Source organism: Carassius gibelio, chromosome A5 (genome assembly GCF_023724105.1).
Source record: "Carassius gibelio isolate Cgi1373 ecotype wild population from Czech Republic chromosome A5, carGib1.2-hapl.c, whole genome shotgun sequence".
NCBI classification, from domain to species: Eukaryota; Metazoa; Chordata; class Actinopteri; order Cypriniformes; family Cyprinidae; genus Carassius; species Carassius gibelio.
In genome coordinates this window covers 32,941,472-32,961,082 of record NC_068375.1, presented here as the reverse complement: position 1 = coordinate 32,961,082, position 19,611 = coordinate 32,941,472, and the positions used below count along the sequence as shown (strand labels likewise).

The 19,611-nt window shown below is 36.8% G+C and overlaps 1 protein-coding gene across 1 annotated transcript; it reads right to left on the bottom strand.

The window, feature by feature from the left end:
- Positions 1-31: 31 nt before the first annotated feature.
- On the bottom strand, positions 32-19,441 carry si:dkey-112e17.1 (uncharacterized). The gene is made up of 7 exons (XM_052596358.1): positions 19,226-19,441; positions 7,586-8,451; positions 5,614-5,665; positions 5,064-5,199; positions 4,490-4,641; positions 2,336-2,575; positions 32-1,561 (listed from the first exon to the last, which is right to left on the bottom strand). The coding sequence occupies exons 1-7, from the start codon at positions 19,304-19,306 to the stop codon at positions 998-1,000; spliced, it is 2,091 nt and encodes a 696-aa protein (XP_052452318.1). The 5' UTR covers positions 19,307-19,441; the 3' UTR covers positions 32-997.
- Positions 19,442-19,611: the final 170 nt, after the last annotated feature.

The window sequence follows — 19,611 nt, the reverse complement described above, 5'->3', positions numbered from 1 at the left end:
TACAAAAAAAAAAATACAGTACCACAAAACATAATTATACAACCTTTTATTTGTGTTAAATGTTAGTTACTGCATTATAAATGTCTGAACAGTGATCCATTCCCTTTATAATCCTTCCAAGTCAGCACAGTTGACATTATTACTGCATTCAGGAAAACACACCATTATAAATGAAAACAGTTGCAGCATATATGAACTTGAATACGTTATAAAAATATGATTGTATACACAATTTCAGGTATTGCATCAGTGCATGTTTAGCAGCATAGATGATTGCCACAAGGCACATAGTAAGTGATACAGGTGAAAAACAGTAACTTAACTGAAATTAGAAGAATGTTAAAACGCAATTTTCAGTGGTCATGTCCCTTGAGAAATAAGAATATATGCAATCTCCATTCATATATGCCTTACTAAGTTGCTGGGGCTTTTTAACAGTATAATGTGTATTGGACCCTTAGTGATTACAAGAAACAAAAAGTGTTGAAGTCAAGAGAGATGCCAAGCAGCTTTCTACCAGACCAGCTAATTGGTCTTCTACGTGTTGCAAAGGGATTAGAACAAGCTGTATTGTTCATAGAGCAAATACATGGATTTTCATAATGAAAGTAACAATGCAGGCAGTCTACAACGGAGTAGAAACATTAAGTGATCTTGGTTAAAAGTGAATCATATGCATACATTTGCAGGTTATAAAATATACTGATAGATAGTGTTAGTGAATTAACTGTGCAGATACAATAACAGGAAGAACAATAAGTGCTAACATTTTTCATTCATGCCAATATTCATAACAAACCCTTTTTAAAACTTCACGGCATATTGTCACACACCATATATATATATATATATGTGCTTCACACCATATGAAGACATCAGGAACAGCTCATAAGCAGTGAGTTTTCAGTCCTGTTGAGATGATTTATTGGCTGAATTGGTCACGTGACCATCATTCTCAAACTTCATGGCACTGGCAGACTTTATTTCTGGGTCACTGTTAAGAAGAGAGAGCTGAAGGATCCTGCATCTTCAATGCACCACCACGGCCTCCTCTCGCTAAAGAGACTGGTTGGATGCTGGGAACTTGGCTTTTGGATAGCAGTGGCATCTTTGTGCCTTCAAACATCTGTCCATTCATTCTCAAAGGCTTCTCGGGATGTTCTGCTGACACAAGAGGCTGTCGGTCTTCCTCTTCGGAGATTGCAAACACTGGTACAGTGATGTGGTCATCTTGAATGTTTGATATTTGACCTTTGACCTGCAGCTGGCTGGGTGGGGCACCGCTGGTGTCGAAGAGCGTGTTTGAGGTTGTAACTCCATTCACTTGTGGTTTGGAGGAATCAGACGTGCCAGAGAGCAGGCCAAAGCATGGAGTGTTAAAACGTGCGCGTCTGAGGTTGCTTGTGGAGCTGAGGCGGCGCTGGCACTGGGCGGCTTGAGTCAGAGGGTACGAGGCGTTACTCATGAAGGAATCGGACTGGCAGCTGTTGGGAGGACTATGAAGAGGAGCATCAGATAGGATCTTTCGCCTTCCAGTGTCTGTAGCTGTGCTTGGGAGACCCTGAGTGCATAGTGTTACAGTAAAAACAAACAAAAAAAATAACTAACTAATTTTCATTACTATATCCAAAAAAACTGAAATAGGAATCCATACACACACACAAATGTGACTTCCATTAGACTTCAAGTTTAGGTTTTAGTTTTTTTTTTTTTTTTTTTTTTTTTTTTATAGATTTTTGTAGGAAGTTTGTTGATATAAACGTTGAAATGTTAAGATATAGATATAGATAGATAGATATATAAATACACACATTTTTTTTTTTTTACAAATTAATACTTTTCTTGAATAAAAATACATTTAATGGATCAAAATTGACAGAAATATTTTGTAAATGTCTAATAATATATAATATATATACACACACACACACACAAACGTTTTATATATATATATATATATATATATATATATATATATATATATATATACACACATACATATAAATACATATACACATATACATACATACATACATATACACACACATACACACATACACACACACAGAAATGTATAGTACATATATTCCTGAAAAAGAGCATCAAGGTTTACAGTTTATAGAAACAGGAGAATTTGTATTTATATATACAAACAAACACACACAGTATGAAATAACTTTTTTTCTTTTGTTGCCACCGCCTGTGCTTGCGTACTTGAATGAACAAAAGAATGATAGGTTGTCAATCTTGATATCTTTAAATATCTCACTAATTAACTTTCAATCATATTTGTGTGTGATAAATGTGATTAAAAATGCTTTGCATCAATACTCACGCTGTCCACCAGCTTTGTGAATGGGCTGGTTGAGTTCCAGCTGCACCATTTCTTATGGAGTTGAGGAAGAGGTGGAAGGAGATCCTGGAAGGTCCGGACGCTCCATGCTCGTGGTCGTGAGATGTTTGTCGATCCGGCATGGCTGCTCTTCGTCACAGAAGCCAGAGCTTGGTCTGGAGTCGGCCAGTCAAAGGGGCGGCTGGTTCCTGTGTCACTGTGTCTCAGGAAACGGTCTCGTTGCTATAAAAGACAGAACAACTTTTGTAGCAACTATTAATTGCACTCTGGATAAAAGTGCAAAAATTTACAAATGTTTCACTTGGAAATATTACGCATTTTATTTTGGTTTACTTGTATAAAAGTAGTTTTACTTCGCTACATAAAATAATTTTTATTCTTAATTGTAATATATGTTTGGGTTTTTACTGTATTTGTGATCAAATAAATGCAATTGTTATTACTCCCATGTGTCTTTTTAAATACATTAAAATAATTTGAGCTTCATAAACAGCCAAAAATGACTTAAAGTAGCTTGAAATTCAATTTTAGAATGAACACTGGATAAACTTGCATCAGTGTAAATAAACTTATGAATGTGAGAATTTGGCTTGGATTTCAAGTTTTCAGTGCAGTATATGAACTTGCTGAGATCAGGGCAGCAACATCCAGAGAGACCAGCTGTTGCTTTAAGAGTTGCTTTAGTAAGATTAAAAATAATTTCTGGTTTCAGGCGACGCGGCAGAGACTGATATCTAAATGAGGTCCGCGACAGGCAAAGACCTCCAGATGTGTCAGTCAACTGTTAATTGGACATGTGCAGCGTGTGGGTGAGTATCAGAAGGGCTTTTCTCATCAGTAGGAGTTTGACAGTCCTCACACATGATCTCCAACAGCTCCCCATGTCTAGACGAGTATTATGCCGGATTTAATCTTGAGCTGTTCTGGCATGGTTTTGTATTTTTAACCAAAACAATAAGGCAAAAACAAAAAAGGATAAAGAATCTACAGCACAAAACAAGCTAGCAGGAACGCAGCCGGACACCAGAGATACTGGTTTCTGATTCTTCTCAAACCTCTTTGGATGAACACACAGCTTGGCAAATTTTTCATGCCACATTTCTGAGCCAAAGAAGCATGGACCACACACTTGTCCAGAAACACAGAGCTGGAGCTGGGAAACTGGCTACGGGCGGATAGCATTCATTAGTCAGAGCTTTTAGCGGGCCAGCTCCTCCTTCGGCTGTCATAGTCTCTGCCCCTCATCCAGGACATCACCACACACCGTGAAGCTTGGCCCTCACCAGCGTACTACACTTCACCAGCTATTCAAGCTGAAAACAACTCAGTCTCATAAAGAACGCTTTAAACTACCATGAAAAAGTAAATAGAGCATCTCTTATAGTACTAAGAGCAATAAACCATATTTATATAAATAATATGTACAGATTAATGAAATGTTCTGCTACTGGGTTTAATATTTTGTGGCTTAATCTGAAAAAAAAAAAAAAAAAAAAAAAATATATATATATATATATATATATATATATATATATATATATATATATATATATATATATATATATATATATATATATATATATATATATATATATATTATTCAAAAGTCAGTTAGATTGTAAGATTGTTAGATTCTAACACTAGCTTGCTCTATTCGTTTTCTTTTTATTTATTATATTATTTAAAAGCCCATGCTACGTGTACTGTGTTAACCTAACTTAGACTTGTTATAGCACTTTATATTTTATTGCTCTTTTTGGTGTTTTTGATTGCTTCCACTGCAAGTCGCTGTAAGTCAACTTTTGTAAGTCGCTTTGGATAAAAGCGTCTGCTAAATGAATAAATGTAAATGTAGATTGTCTTATGAAATGGTATTTTTAAGATCCAAATTAGCATGCTCCATCATGTGACACCAAAGACTGGAGTTATGACTTTTGGAATTTTTTAGTTGTAATAATATTCCACAATATTATCGTTTTAACTGTCTTCAGAAATAAGAAAGCACACAATACTTAGTTCAGAAATGGTTTAAAAAATCTTGCCAACTCCAAACTTTTTAATGGTTGTGTACAAAACATATCAAAGTTTCTCATCCATCTCTGGATGTAACAATGTACAGAAGAATCAGATACTCACAGTATGTGGGGAGAAAGGCAGTTGGGCTGAGTTGGGTGAAGAGGCGATGACAAAAACCTCATCCGTGCCTAATTCTAATTCAGTCAAACCACTGGAGAACTGCTCTAGAGCGGCCTTCTCTGACACGTCACATACTCCATTCACCGAGGACCCTTCAGAGCACAACACAGTGAACATATGGAATATTTATACAACTATTTTACATGCTACAGTTTCAAATGCATATACAAAGCTGAATATTTGAAATGAATTTGTCAGCAAGATCCACCCTAACAGAGATCTGGTGGTCTTATTACGGTAATTTAGCCTTTTACTGTTCATTGAAGAGACTAATTAATCTCAATGGATAGGTTCAGAAAGGGGACAAATGAACTCTGCAGCTTTACCAAAAGAACCCAGTGACCCCAAAGTTCCCTCCATCTGACAACATCAATAAAGAAAACAATAAATCTGGAGGAAAGAGAAGGGGAGGGAGAGATAGATAGAAAACAAGGTAGACTCATGGATTGAAGGAGTGATGTGGAAGGGGAAAGAGAGAATAAAACAGAGGGACAGATAAAGAGACACTAAGCACCTGTATGGGACAGACTGCGGTTGAGGGAATGGTTGTTGTTGTCGTTCACTGTACACGACTGCTGCTCCAAGTGATTAGGAGAAACCATCTGAAGTTCACTCACATCTGCTGCTGAATTTAGCACTCCTTCTGGAACCTGCAACACAATACCTCACGATTTTTCTACTTGAACAGACAGGGTCCAAAATAATCGCTTTGAAAACACCAAATTACAGCACAAACTGGCTTTGACAGGGGAATACTCGCCCCCAAAATGAAAGACAATATCACTATTTGCATTCACATTTTGGATTGTAAAAGAGATCAAGTCTTTTAAATATATACTATGCAAGGAGTTTTTTTTAATTTACGTAAAGCATAAAATAATGAATACAGAATATTTTGTACACAAAATACAAAGTTGCATGTCCACTACAAATCACTTATGGATTGGACATTTCATCAGTTCACTCAACAGTGTGTGTGCGTGGGGGGGGGGGGGGGGGCACCTCAATGTTCGATCTGAAAGAAGAACATATGTCTATATTTTTTTAGACTGTTGATTGTTTACCTCTGAGCTGATGGAAGAGGAAGCATTGGCACCTTTCGCGCATAGTTTTGGCCTGGGAAAACAACAGAACATTCATTTGATCATCTTGCTTGCTTTTAATTACTGTTATCGCTCATCAAATGTTCCATTAAATAACAGTTTACTTCTCCTAGCTCAACAATATTGAAATATCCGCTATAAAATCTGGTAGGACACACACATTCAAAGAACCAAATTAATTTCCGATTTGCTCAGCGTACACCAGCATAATTTTGTAGAAGTGTGTTGAAGGGTTAAATGAATATTTCATCTGCCTGAAGCTGCCTGCTGTAAAATTGATTGTAACTGTATGACCTCTAAAGCTTAATAAGGTCATGTCACCAGTAAAGGAAACTTCTTTTGAAATATCACGATACATGCATTCATTTTATACTTTTTTAATTGTATTTTAAATTGTATTGCTAAATTTTTTTTATTTTTGTTCACAACAAAAAAATTTTTTTTTTAAATTACAATGTGAATGGATCACCTAAGATGTACACAGAACCAAATTATAAACACAACAATTTTGATTTTGCCCCCATTTTTCATGAGCTGAACTCAAAGACTTTTCCTATGAACACAAAAGGCCTATTTCTCTCAAATATTGTTCACAAATCTGTCTAAATCGGTGTTAGTGAGCACGTCTCCTTTGCTAAGAATAATCCATCCACCTCACAGGTGTGCCTTAGGCTGGCCACAATAAAAGACCACTCTAAAATGTGCAGTTTTACATACCAGGTCTAAACAGAGCCAATGAAAAGCACTAGCTATACACTGCACAAACCGCGCAGTAACTCTGGGTATTCATAAATCAGTTCTGTGAGTGTCAAAAGTCACACTGTTATTCCCATTGGGACCAACCAAGAATGAATCTTACATGATGGATTATTTGAAATGTCATGCTTGTGGATTAACAAACAATTGAAACATCTTTGAGAACAATGGCCTCTTGTTTTCTCTATTCTACCCTTTCTCTCTCTTCTATTGCTTCCGCTTTCTTTTCTCTGTATTGTGTGACTGCACCTTGCTTTTGTGCATTAAGTTTAATGCCAGGTGTGGAACCAAGAACATGCTCAGGTATGAATAGTGTTTTAACATCAAAGTGTTTTTCGAAAAAGTAGAAGAAAGACTTGATTTAAGCTGCCAACAATGGCGAAAAATACCCCCAGCTGTGTCAACACCAACTCATCTGACTAAGGTCACAGACATCGTACTGTCACTGTGTATGCCACATCTGACTAATTCTAAAATGAACGAATGAGGGAATAACTGTGATACTGACTGTGCGTTTATGAAATGCTGAATACGAATAATTGAATGTCACTATGACATTTATATTAAAAATGCACATTATTATAACATATATAATTTAATTGATTTTGAAGGAAATCACTTGAAATCAAACAAGGTTGAATTGACTTATATTTACATTTTATTAATACTATGAAATTATTTATTTTCTATTTTACAATATTCTAAAATGTAATTTATTCCTTTGAAGGCAAAGCTGAATTTTCAGCAGGCATTAATCCAGTCTTTAAATGTCACATGATCCTTTAGAAATATTTCTAATATGCTTATTTGGTGCTTAAAAAAAAATGTTGAAAACTGTTTTGTAACTTTTGTGGAACGTTTGTGGAAACTGTGATACATTTTTCAGGATAAATAGAAAGTTCAAAAGAACAGCATTTATTTGAAAAATTAATATTTTGGTCAATTTAATGCATCCCTACTGAAGTATTAATATCTTAAAAAAAAAAAAAAAAAAACATACTGACACCAAACTTTTCAACAGCAGTGTGTGTGTGTGCATATAAATGTAGACATTATATATGATGTCCACCAATGGTTCACCCAGCAAACTGAATGACAGATATGTTTGCATGGCAGATCAACTGATTCCAGATCAACAGCAAGTAAATCCCTCCACCTTTAGAAGAAACTTCCTTACCTGAAAATAACACAGAGGATGCCAGCAAGGGCCACAGCAAATACAACTGTTCCACTGACAGCACCGAGCAGTGCCTCAGTTCTGCTGTCCGAGGGCAATAGTGATCTCTGCTGTTCGCTTGTGGCTACTTGGGTTTGATTCTGATAATGGAAGAGGAGAGCAAAACCACGGCCCCAGTGAGTAGTGGTAATCAACTCCATAATGACTTCCACCATTTCATCATCAGACCCAAACACCAGCTGGCTGCTGGAAGGACGTCTAGAGCCACAGAATCGGGAGGAGAAGGTGATGAGATCAGATATGTAGAGGACGTCATGGGGACAGGCATCAATCAAAGGTGGCTGGGTCTCAGTGCTCAAAGCGTCATCTGTTTCTGTGGCTGTTTGTGGGCTTGTAGAGATAAAGTCACTGGCTGCTCTTGATGCCTGAGATGAAATAGAATTTCGGTTTTCAACTGGAGGAGATGCTCGTGGAGCTGCGGGGGAATCAGAAAGCATTTTAGCAGAATTGGAAACTTTGGTCATTTCCATTTTGGTGGACTGCTCTTGGATCACCACTTGCTTGACATCCTCTCTGTGTGTGGACTGGGGTTCCTTTAGACTCCCGAGGCTTTTTGATGTCAGCGAGTCACCATCATGTGGTTCCTCATCCACAGTGGCAGCAGATGTGGTGGTATACCTTGCAGGACTGTTGTGACTCTCAAAAACATCAAAATCAAACATCTCCATGATTAGCTGATGACCAGCAGGTACAAAGAACTGCCAAACACAGTGAGTTCCAGATGAATAGTTATATGGGAAGCCAGGTGACAGAATGAGGCCCTGCACATCCACAACATCCACCTTGGCACCACAATCAAAGTAAACCTAAAGACAAAAGACAAAAAAAATAAATAAAACAACATCATATGCATTTCCACCTGGAACTAAACTTTATAATTATTACAAACAAGACCATGAGACCTAGTTCATGGTTTTGCTTACATGTTAAAGGTGATATTTTTTTTAATCCAAACTTAAAAGATCCAATCAAATCAAAATTACACATAAATCACAGTTTGGGCAAAATCTTGATTTTTACAAAATGTCCTATTTCAAAAGGAAGTAACAGCTTGTGCTTTTCAAAAACTCTGCGGTGCCTCAGCGTGCCTCAGTGTGCCTTAAAGCGCTAGTTCACCCAAAAATTTCAATTATGTCATTAATGACTCACCCTCATGTCGTTCCAAACCCAGGAGACCTCCGTTCATCTTCAGAACACAGTTTAAGATATTTTAGATTTAGTCTGAGAGCTCTCAGTCCCTCCATTGAAGCGGTGTGTACGGTCTACTGTCCATGTCCAGAAAGGTAAGAAAAACATCTTCAATGATGTGACATCAGAGGGTCAGTTAGAATTTGCTGAAGCATTGAAAATAAATTTTTGTTAAAAAATAAAAAAAATTACGACTTTATTTAGCATTGTCTTCTCTTCCGGGTCTGTTGTCAAGCGTTCACAGCGCTGCTGACGTATGACGTATATACCGTACATATTTTCAATGGAGGGACAGAAAGCTCTCGGACTAAATCTAAAATATCTTAAACTGTGTTCCGAAGATGAACAGAGGTCTTACGGGTTTGGAGTCTAAGAATGATATAAATCGGACAAAACAAGCTTTAAAGTGATCGGAGTAAGTAAACTTACTACAAATGTAAAATTGTACATCAACAATGGTTTAGAACATTTAAAGAACCAGGATTCTTGAAAAACCTAAAACCTAGATATAACCTAAACCTGGAAAAGTGTGATTACTAGACCTAGAAAAGTCATGTAAATTAATAAACTGTTAAAACACCATGGGCATCTTTATAATGAACACATTTTAATAGTTATGTGATGTGTAAAACATTTTATAAGGTAAACTATTATTAGTTTGTTGTTTCACATTGCCATTGCCAAGCTACGAAACATGTTATCTGTTTCTGATGCGGAAAAGCTAGTTCATGCATTTATGACCTCCAGACTGGACTATTGTAACGCACTTCAAGGTGGTTGTCCTGCATCTTCAATAAACAAGCTACAGGTAGTCCAAAATGCAGCAGCTAGAGTCCTTACTAGGTCAAGAAAATCTGATCATATTACACTATTTTACAGTCTCTGCACTGGCTACCTAATAAAGTTCAGTATGAGTTACAAATTATCATTACTTGCCTATAAGGCCCTAAAGGATTTAGCTCCTGTGTACCTAACTAGCCTTCTACCACGTTACAATCCATCATGCTCCCTAAGGTCACAGAACGCTGGACTTTTGGTAGTTCCTAGGATAGCAAAGTCCACTAAAGGAGATAGAGCTTTTTCACATTTGGCTCCCAAACTCTGGAATAGCCTTCCTGATAATGTTTGGGGTTCAGACACACTCTCTCTGTTTAAATCTAGATTAAAAACTATCTCTTTCGCCAAGCATTCGAATAATGTATCTCTTAAATTGTGAGTGTAGTTGTATCTGATCAAATGTGCATTTTTATTCATTAGCTTGGGTTAAACTAATACATTTTACTTTGTTGGAACAGCAGCTATGCTAATGATGTTTCTATGTTTTGCCACGGACTAGGATTTACACAAGCTCCAGTCTGGATCCAGAACACCTGAAAAGAGATGAGGCTGACCCTCAGAGCACCCCAGATGATGCGAACCCTGAATTAACAAACAGAACTAACAAATATTGCTACAAGTGTGACTGCATCATATAATAATTGCTGTTAAAGATGTTCATTGTCTAGCTGACTACGTCATGTATTAATTTTTATAAAAAATCCTGTCATACGTGCACAAACTGACAGTCAACACTTATAAGCTACTACTAAATATTGTAGAAATGTAATTTTCTGTAAAGTTGCTTTGTAATTATTTGTATTGTAAAAAGCGCTATACAAATTAACTTGAATTGAATTTTTTCAATTTAATCCAAGTAAATGACAAACACGTGGAAGAGTCATATAAATTAATTTGTTCAAACTGGGAACAAACTTAATTTTTAAACATACGGAATCATGAAATGTAATGTAATGTATTTTTTTTTTTTTTATTTACTTACAGAAAGTAGAAGTACTCAGAAATAAAAATTTTGATAACAAAATTAGGGCCTGGTAGCCTTTTGATATTATTGTGGAATACAGGGGGGCTTTAAACTATAAAACGCAATGAAATAATTTAACAGTAAGAAACTTATACCGGTAATCATATTATACAAATTCAAATTTTTATACATATTAAATAGTAAAATCACCTTCAGTGACACTATCTGCAACACTTTCATGTGGAGTTGCATTTCACTTGTGTGAAAGGTGGGTTGACTTTATAGCAGCACATTTAAACATAGCATGGTAGCAAAAGAAAGACAAATGATTACAAACAATGGAAATTTCTGCACTACTTGAATGTAGATTAAAAAAAAAATCTACAAGCAGTGGAGGATCAGCAGACTCTTCAAGATAATTCTTCCCAGAACCTGCACTCCAGGGGTTAGAGCTACGGTCCTAAAACATCTTAATAGGCTGTGGTAGTTCCAGCATCAAAAGTTCAAGACGATGGCACGAGTTCAACAAATCAATGGCAAAGTCTTTGGCTCTGCTCTGGTTCATTCGATGTAACATTAATTGTAGGTAAACAATTTTGGCAGTCATAGCTGGTCTGATGAGAAGTATGCTAGATGCTAGAAAACCATGTAAAGCATTGCCCTAATTTGATCGTTTCAAAGCAATAACTTCAGACAGCTGTGAAAGAAACCCACCGAGCAACAAAACTAAATGTTCTGTTCAGAAAATTAGCTTCGGTCTGCCTCTCCCAAACTGAACTATTCAACCCTTCCTCCTTCATCGTGTATCAAAGCTGGATATGCTGGCTGCTTTGCTAACCCCAGGGAAGTATTCCTTCAGACATGCTGTTAGTAATATCGCACAGGTGTGCAGGATGAGGGGACCTCAGTATAATTGGAGGCAGATGGAAGTCAGGGCTAGACCACTCCAGACCAGACCTTGGCAGGGGCCTGTTTGTTTATTGGGCTTCCTGTTGGCACTGGTTCTTGACTGTGGGAGAGAATAAAAGAACTGCAAGACCTCAACAACACCAGACAGGTAACAAGCCTAGCCTCAAGCTACAGCATTATGCAGGACAAAAAGTGAAATTAAAGTCAAGATGAAACACAAAACGAGTCAGTTTACTTTCTAAAGATACATTCCTAGTATTATTGTCATGATTTCTTATTAAAATAGAAAAGCTTACCTCCATAATCTTTCATCAAACGACTTTCCCTTTCAACTGACATAACCATGGAAGGAAAATATATAATGTTAGCCAATAGCCAAAAACGACCTAATTAGGCATGTTTTTTTAGGCAGCTGTTTTTATTTATTTATTTTTTATCGTGCCTTAATGCAACATTTTAATGTTGGTTAATTGGGAAAGAATTGCTTATTGAGGGTGATTTTGACCTTTGGCATCCATATTGTAGTTCCCAGAAATGTTGAGGCTCAAATAAACATCAAATCGTCAGTTGATTACAAACTTTAAAAAAGGGGAAAAACACTTTGGAGAAAAAATAAATAAATAAAATAAGTTTGCATGGCTGTTACACGAGTAATACAAATAACAATTTCCTTTTAGATTTGTGGTTGTTAACAAACTGTTCATTTGGTATATTCACTCTAAGGCCCTATATGTGTCATTTCCAAATATTTGGGATTTCAGTGTGGACCTATGAGAAAATTGTTAAATTGTTCAGATTTTCAGTGGTCAAAAACCAAACATGGGTCATTTTGCATCAGTTGATTTTTTTTTTTTTTTTTATTTAAGGAATGACAGAAAAAGAAATAATGTTGAAACTAGAAATGCATCTTCTTTCCTTCTATCAAAACAATTGCATAGAGCATACCTCTCTGAGTGCCATAAATCCTTTTCCAAAGCTTATGTTGCTGTAACTCATGAAGTATTTAATCTCAATATGATTTTATAATTGTAGTTCTTGATAAACTTTTTATTTGGTGGGTTAATTTTAAGGGCCAATATGGTTTTGTCCCAGAGATATGGGATTCTCAATGCAGCTCCATGTCCAAATAGTTGAATTCTCAAATTTGAATTGGTTGAAACCCAAATGTGGGTCACTTTGCATGGAGGCAATGATTATTGTATTTAAATAATAAGAATGTTCATACACTGAACAAAATTATAAACGCAACACATTTGTTTTTGCCCCCATTTCTCATGAGCCGAACTCAAAGATCTAAGACTTTTTCTATGTACACAAAAGGCCTATTTCTCTCAAATATTGTTCACAAATGTAATTGTAACACATCTTCTTCACACAGAGTTGATCAGGTTGTTGATTGTGGCCTGTGGAATGTTGGTCCACTCCTCTTCAATGGCTGTGTGAAATTGCTGGATATTGGCAGGAACTGGAACACACTGTCGTATATGCCGATCCAGAATGTCCCAAACTCAAGGGTTACATGTCCGGTGAGTATGGTGGCCATGCAAGAACTGGGATGTTTTCAGCTTCCAGGAATTGTGAACAGATCCTTGCAACATGGGGCCGTGCATTATCATGCTGCAACATGAGATGATGGTCCTGGATGAATGGCACAACAATGGGCCTCAGGATCTCGTCACGGTATCTCTGTGGATCCAAAATGCCATCAATAAAATGCACCTGTGTTCGTTGTCCATAACATAACTGCCGTCATGGGCCACGCGATCCACATCACTGACCAACTATCACCAAACCACTCACCCACACGGCGCCATGCATGCTCTCTGCCATCTGCCTTGTACAGTGAAAACCGGGATTCATCCATGAAGAGAACACCTCTCCAAAGTGCCAGATGCCATCGAATGTGAGCATTTTCCCACTCAAGTCGGTTACGATGACGAACTGCAATCAGGTCGAGACCCCGATGAGGACGACAAGTATGCAGATGAGCTTCCCTGAAACGGTTTCTGACAGTTTGTGCAGAAGTTCTTTGGTTATGCAAACCGATTGTTGCAGCAGCTGTCTTAGAGGTGAAGATACTATAAATTAATATAGAATAAATAATCTAAGCTTGAGAAGGTCAGAGTAACTTTCAGCTTCATAGTGCCTTGTTTCTTCTATGCACACTTCTGCTCTTGATTCTCCCCCGGTGTTTTTCTCCATTCAGGCAATTTATCAAACTCTAACTGATCTACTGGTCAAACCTCATGCTGTCCAGAGTTTACCTCAGGTTCATGTGCTACTACACTAATAACTGCATGCCTGACATTTGAGCCAGTCAAATGCCACTCACTGCTGGGATGTAAAGTAAGCCGATTTCAGATTAGCACAAAAGTTGAGCAATGCACATGAATTGAGCAAAGTTGAGCAATACACATAAATATGAGAGACAGAGAACAAACTAAACTGGAACAAGAGGTGAAAAAAAGGCTCAAGACAAGCATGTAAGGTGATTCCAAGTAGAAATAGGGGAAATGCAATTGATTATGGTCCATGTTTCACTGAAGTGTGCTGAAGAGGTTTGTGATTCAACCAAACCACCTATATGCCCTCAGAAAACCATTTGGTACAACATGATTTTGCCTAGGAATTATACAAGACAGCAAAAAAGAAAACTTTAGCAGTGATTTGCAAGATTTTTGTAAGTACCTCCTCTCTTTCTGAAAGAAAAAAAAATGGTACTGGGTCATTACCGTGGCTCCACCATAATGCCGGACTATCTGCTGGTTAGGGCAGTGTACCATGCATGGTAGACTTCACATGAATGGCATCCAAAGTACCACAAAGTGGAATAGGAAATGGGACATTTTTATAATGCCAAACATCCAAGCTCTGTTACATCATCGTCCCGCACTGGCATGGCATAATTAGTAAATTTGTCTTTTCTCCCACAAGGGACACTGGAAAGCTTCACTGTTTGGTTAGATAGCATTTTAATGAAACTAGGGTAATAAGTAGGAGGCATTTACATAAGGTCCCGCTGGTTATCGCGCCCCAGTTGTGCTATATCAAAAGAGAGCTGATGACCCCCTTCCTCCTCTGCCAATCACTCACACAATACACACTTTCATACAAAAATGGCAGATGATTCAAAGTCATTTACTAGTCAGTGAGCATTATAAAAAATTAAATTACTTTCTTAATACACCGGTTTTTGGTCTTAATTATATCTTTTAGAGAAAGATATATTTTTTTATTTGTATTATGTTAATTTAACCCGCAAACCAAACTTGAGTTGTCAGGAAATACTGGAATCTAGGATAAGTGAAAGTTTCTAATTTAGGCTCCTGATTAAGCCTATAATGTTTTAAAATGTATATGTGTGTTCAAAAATTTTATTACGGTTATGAAAAATCACAGGTCACTTTCAGCCATAAAAAAACAACAACAACAAAAAAAAAGCAATTTAGCAGTTTAAGCATGGTAACTTGCTGGGAATCTTGGCATTGCTAGATTGTCATGCTCTACTGCTTGAGATTTACAAATGCATACAAGCAAAAATAAAGAATAAAAATATTATTGGTTACAACTACTTTATAATATTCATATTTATGTAAAAAAAAAAAAAAAAGGAAAAAAACGGTTGCCAAATTTTAAAAACATATGTCCTGGTGTTTATTTTTGTTGAAATGTGTGAGAAGTATTATTTTTTACTGTTTTTTACAGTTTAATTTTTTCATAGTGTGATTTTTGGTGAATTGTACTGAATCCAATTTACCATCCACATAAAATTGTACCCAAAATTCGAACATAACACAGGGGTTAAAGGGATAGTTCACCCAAAAATGAAAATTCTGTCTCACCCTCATGTCGTTCCAAACCTGTATGAATTGCTTTCTTATGTTGAACATAAAAGAAGATATTTTAAGGATTGCTGGTTCCCATTGACTTCCATAGTATTTCTTATTTAAAAAAAATGAATAATCTTAATGATCCCAAACTGGCAGTGTGTGTGTGTGTGTGTGTGTGTGTCTATCTATCTATCTATCTATCTATCATTCATTCATACATACAAGTTTATTTTTATTCTATTTGAATTATAGAATATATTCTTTCCGCTACTGTAACAACAACTCTTGAACAGAAAAACAAGCCTCCTGCACTTTTAACTCCAACAAACTGTAGCTGACTCATGAGTGTGAGTAGAACAGTGCCAGATAAACTCACAGCTGTCGTAGGGAACAGAAGATTTTGCAGTACGAGCTGCAATGTGAAAAACACCACGCTGAAACACACATCTGTCCCTTCTTTCCCCCTTACAGTAAACATATCACTTCACAACCTCATTCATTTTTACAATAAAACGTTATCTACTTGTCTCACCAACATTAACTGTATTTAAAGGCTTTGAACAGAAAAATGTGACATTATGAAACGTGAGAAGTCAAATAAGCTGTTAAACTGAAAGTTCATATATAGTTCTTTTCTTGGTCTCTATTGTACTGTACAGTGTTTGCACAACAGGGGTATCCAAGATAATATGAGCTCACAATATGAAATTGTGAGCAGAGAGCTTAAGCCCCTTTTTGCCACACACACTCAAATGCACGAACACCCCTGTGAGTCCCCCGTAAACATGCTATGGGCCCCTGTAAGGGGGCTGGAAGAGGAGCACGGCTATTTATTGGTTGTGAAAAGTGAGACTGTTCCAGGCACTATCGAGCCCAGAGCACAGAGATCCAGTGATGATGTGTTACAACCGGTTACATCAGTCTTAGCTTGCCACTGAACACCGAGGCCAGCGGGGACAGAATATGACAATATTTCACAATAATATTTTGATGAAAAGAGCAGTAGCTGCTGCACTTCACGCAGAAACTGAATTTCATCAAACACAGAGAAATTTATTAATTAATAATAAAACCAATGAACACTAATAATAAATAAAAATGAATCCTTGAAACCTGCAAAGATATGAAAAGTTGAACACTACAAGTGTGCAGTAGTTAGAATCTACAGCTCAACTATAAAACTGTGATATACATGTACAGTAAGCAGTAAAATATTTATATTTATACTTTGTTAAAAAATGCAATACACTTCGTAAATATATTATATAAATATTAATAATTGTTGAATAAATTGTGACTGTAGTTGTATCTGTATCTGTGTTTTATATTGATAAATGGATAGGATTAGTGGTAGGGGTTTGGTTAACATGCTCAAAAATGTGTAAATAATTGTGTAAATAAAGTGCGTAAATAAAATATATGCAATAGTGGCAAAGCTATTACCCGATATATAATTTAATGATGACAATAAAATTCCCATGCCCTCTGCGTCTGTATATTGATGCAGAAGGTTTCTTATGAGCATCCCTGAAAATGCTCATAATACCTGTTCACAACTAGACCATAGCTGCCACTGGAGTAATTCTACTGTATTTCTTGTGGTTACCCTCCACAAATCATTTAAAACAGTTATGCTGAAATTTCCAAATTCACACAGAATGTGGTCTGTCAGCCAGGAAATGCACATTAGTGGTTTGCTCCCATTAAAGCGGTTACGAGAGGCTTTCTCCATTCTCAGGGGGCCGGGTGAAAATGTCAGAATTGTGTGGGTGTGATATAGCATTATTGGTGGGGTGAGGTTGAATAAATCACTCTCAGATCTACAAGTGCTTTGCATAGATTTGTGAACTCAAATGCATGCACACACGCAGGATTTTTCTGACCCACGCAGTGCTAACCACACTAACTTAAGAATGAGGGGAATTTATTGTCCAATGAATTTTGATGAGAAAGACCTGCACGAAAACCTTGTCATTGCTTAGGTCAAATCTATGGAAAGTATCTTAATCTAAGATGATATAATCTTCATCTGCATGTGAGGGCCATGCAGCAAATTCCAAACTTGATTTGCACAGTTCTGAAAATCGACTTAATTCAAGAGGACAAAGGGAGCATTTAGAGGAGCCAGATAATTGCAGAGCCGTTGAGGTGAACACACGCAGTAACTGAACAATGCAGTAAAGCCTTTGTTAGCGGCTCAGGATTCTCAGAATACAGAATTCACAGAGGAAGAGAGTTATAACTGAGTATGACAGGTCGTCACCTCAGAAATACTGCAGCCCTTGACCTTATGTGGCCAAATCATAATGATACAGACAGATGAAATAACTGCAAAAATATTATTAGTAGTAGTAATTTAAATTAAGGAAAATTACACTGTGCACCTTTAAAATTTAAGAGTGAAATTGTCACATAATGCGCCTATCTCTATTAATCTAAGTATGGAGTATCACTCTACTCTAGAAGAATCAATAAATCACATCCATTCCTGGGAAGGGAATAAGCATTGGTGAAAGACAGCATGTGGAAATGACCACAGAGCAATGTGTTTAATTGCATTAGTGGAGCATGTTTTCCACAGGAATCTGGTAATCACCTCAAAAACACACTGAGCTTTTCCTTAACAACATATTTCCCAAACTCTCCGTTTCCTAGCAAGTGAGAAGCTACATAAAAAGTGTACACCCTCTGTAATGAGAGCTGATAAGAGCAAAGGAGCTGAGGTGAAGAGAATATGAATAAAACAGTCCTGTCATTCAGTTCTGATCTATGGATGTGCATAGATGCAGGTCTGAGAAAGTGCTATGACACTGAATGTGAATGTATGTGGAGATTTTTTTTCCCCCTAACAATTTTGAAAAATTTTCTCATTTTCTATTTCTCTAAGAATTTTGATCTAATGACTCTAAAGTGTTCACATGGTGCAGTCAGTAAAAAGTACTAAAAAACTTTTATTGCCCCTTGAAGGCACAATCACCTAATCATTATATAATAATTTCAAGGCTAAAAATAATATATATTTTTTTTATTAATATATACAACATTTGAACAAATAACATGATCTCTTGAGCTACTAATATCAAGAGGTCTTCTTATAGGATTAGCGTTACCTCATTTGACAAAACTGTCAACAAGTTTCTTGTCACGTGACAACAAAATGGCTTCCTACATGTTGATCACATAACACTGGCTCAAATATTAGTATTAGTATTAGTAATATTAGAGTGATGGAACAGATACTTATACCAAAATTTCCAACAATAATAAGATTTACATTTTTGACATTAAGGTCTTTTTAAGAATTGAAAACATTGTAATAGAAGATGTTTAATTAAAATGTTTAATGTATTTTTAAATAATAAAAAAAGCTCATAAGTGATCTACAAATAAAAAAAAAACAAAAAAGTATTTTTGAACACAATTTTTTTTATCCTTTTTTTTCTATCCTTTTTTAAATTTTGTTTTTAATTTGTGATTTCTGATTTATACAGTTTTTTTCTGTCCTAAAATAAAAATATTTTTAGAGAAGATCACTGCTCACGGAACCGCGAGCCCTTTCTGAAAAGATCCCGCTCAGGCGAGCTCTGTGCCAGAACCGAGTCGGACCACACAACAAGCTGCTCACATTTCATCACAACACCTTCCACAAACATCCAAATTAAATTCCCTTCAAACCAAGAATCAAGAATCAATATTTGAAAGTTGTTTTAACTACTACATATTCCATTTAGTGTACTAGCATATATACTGCATACTATAATCCCTGCTGTAAACAATTTTTGACAAGCCGAAACAAACCGCAAACAAACAAAAGATAGAAAAAGTGGGCTACTGCCACACACTTGTACTTACTTTTTGGGTAAAGCATCCAGTCATCCACAGAAGGCAGACTGTCATGTACACCCCCGTCCTGGTCAGTCCGCGAAGCCCCATTTTTGTCACTTCAGCTCGGCCAGAGACGCACACAGGACTCGTCCTGTCCCTCTCTCCATTCACCTGAGGGAGCGCGGGGGCGCGCCTTCATAAAGCGTGGACACGCACGCAGCAACAGCGGAGGTCTGGCGGTGCGCGTTCACGACTACTGACAATTTAGTGGGGTGAGTGAGTGAGAGAGAGGGAGAATGGGAACACTTAATACCATTGCACAATGCTTTAGGGAGTGGAATTACCTTTAATCTACGTCCTAAATGGAAGAGAATGTTTTCATTCAGGCTACTTTATTTCTGTGCGCCAATTCG

What these genes read in the sequence shown, in the direction of transcription:
- si:dkey-112e17.1 (XM_052596358.1), bottom strand. Translation starts at nt 19,306, where the DNA reads ATGGGGCTTCGCGGACTGACCAGGACGGGGGTGTACATGACAGTCTGC. An exon ending in CCTCTTCCATCAGCTCAGAG is followed by an intron (nt 5,200 to 5,613) that starts GTAAACAATCAA and finishes ATTGTGTTGCAG; the next exon opens with GTTCCAGAAGGAGTGCTAAA. An exon ending in TCACAAAGCTGGTGGACAGC is followed by an intron (nt 1,562 to 2,335) that starts GTGAGTATTGAT and finishes CTATGCACTCAG; the next exon opens with GGTCTCCCAAGCACAGCTAC.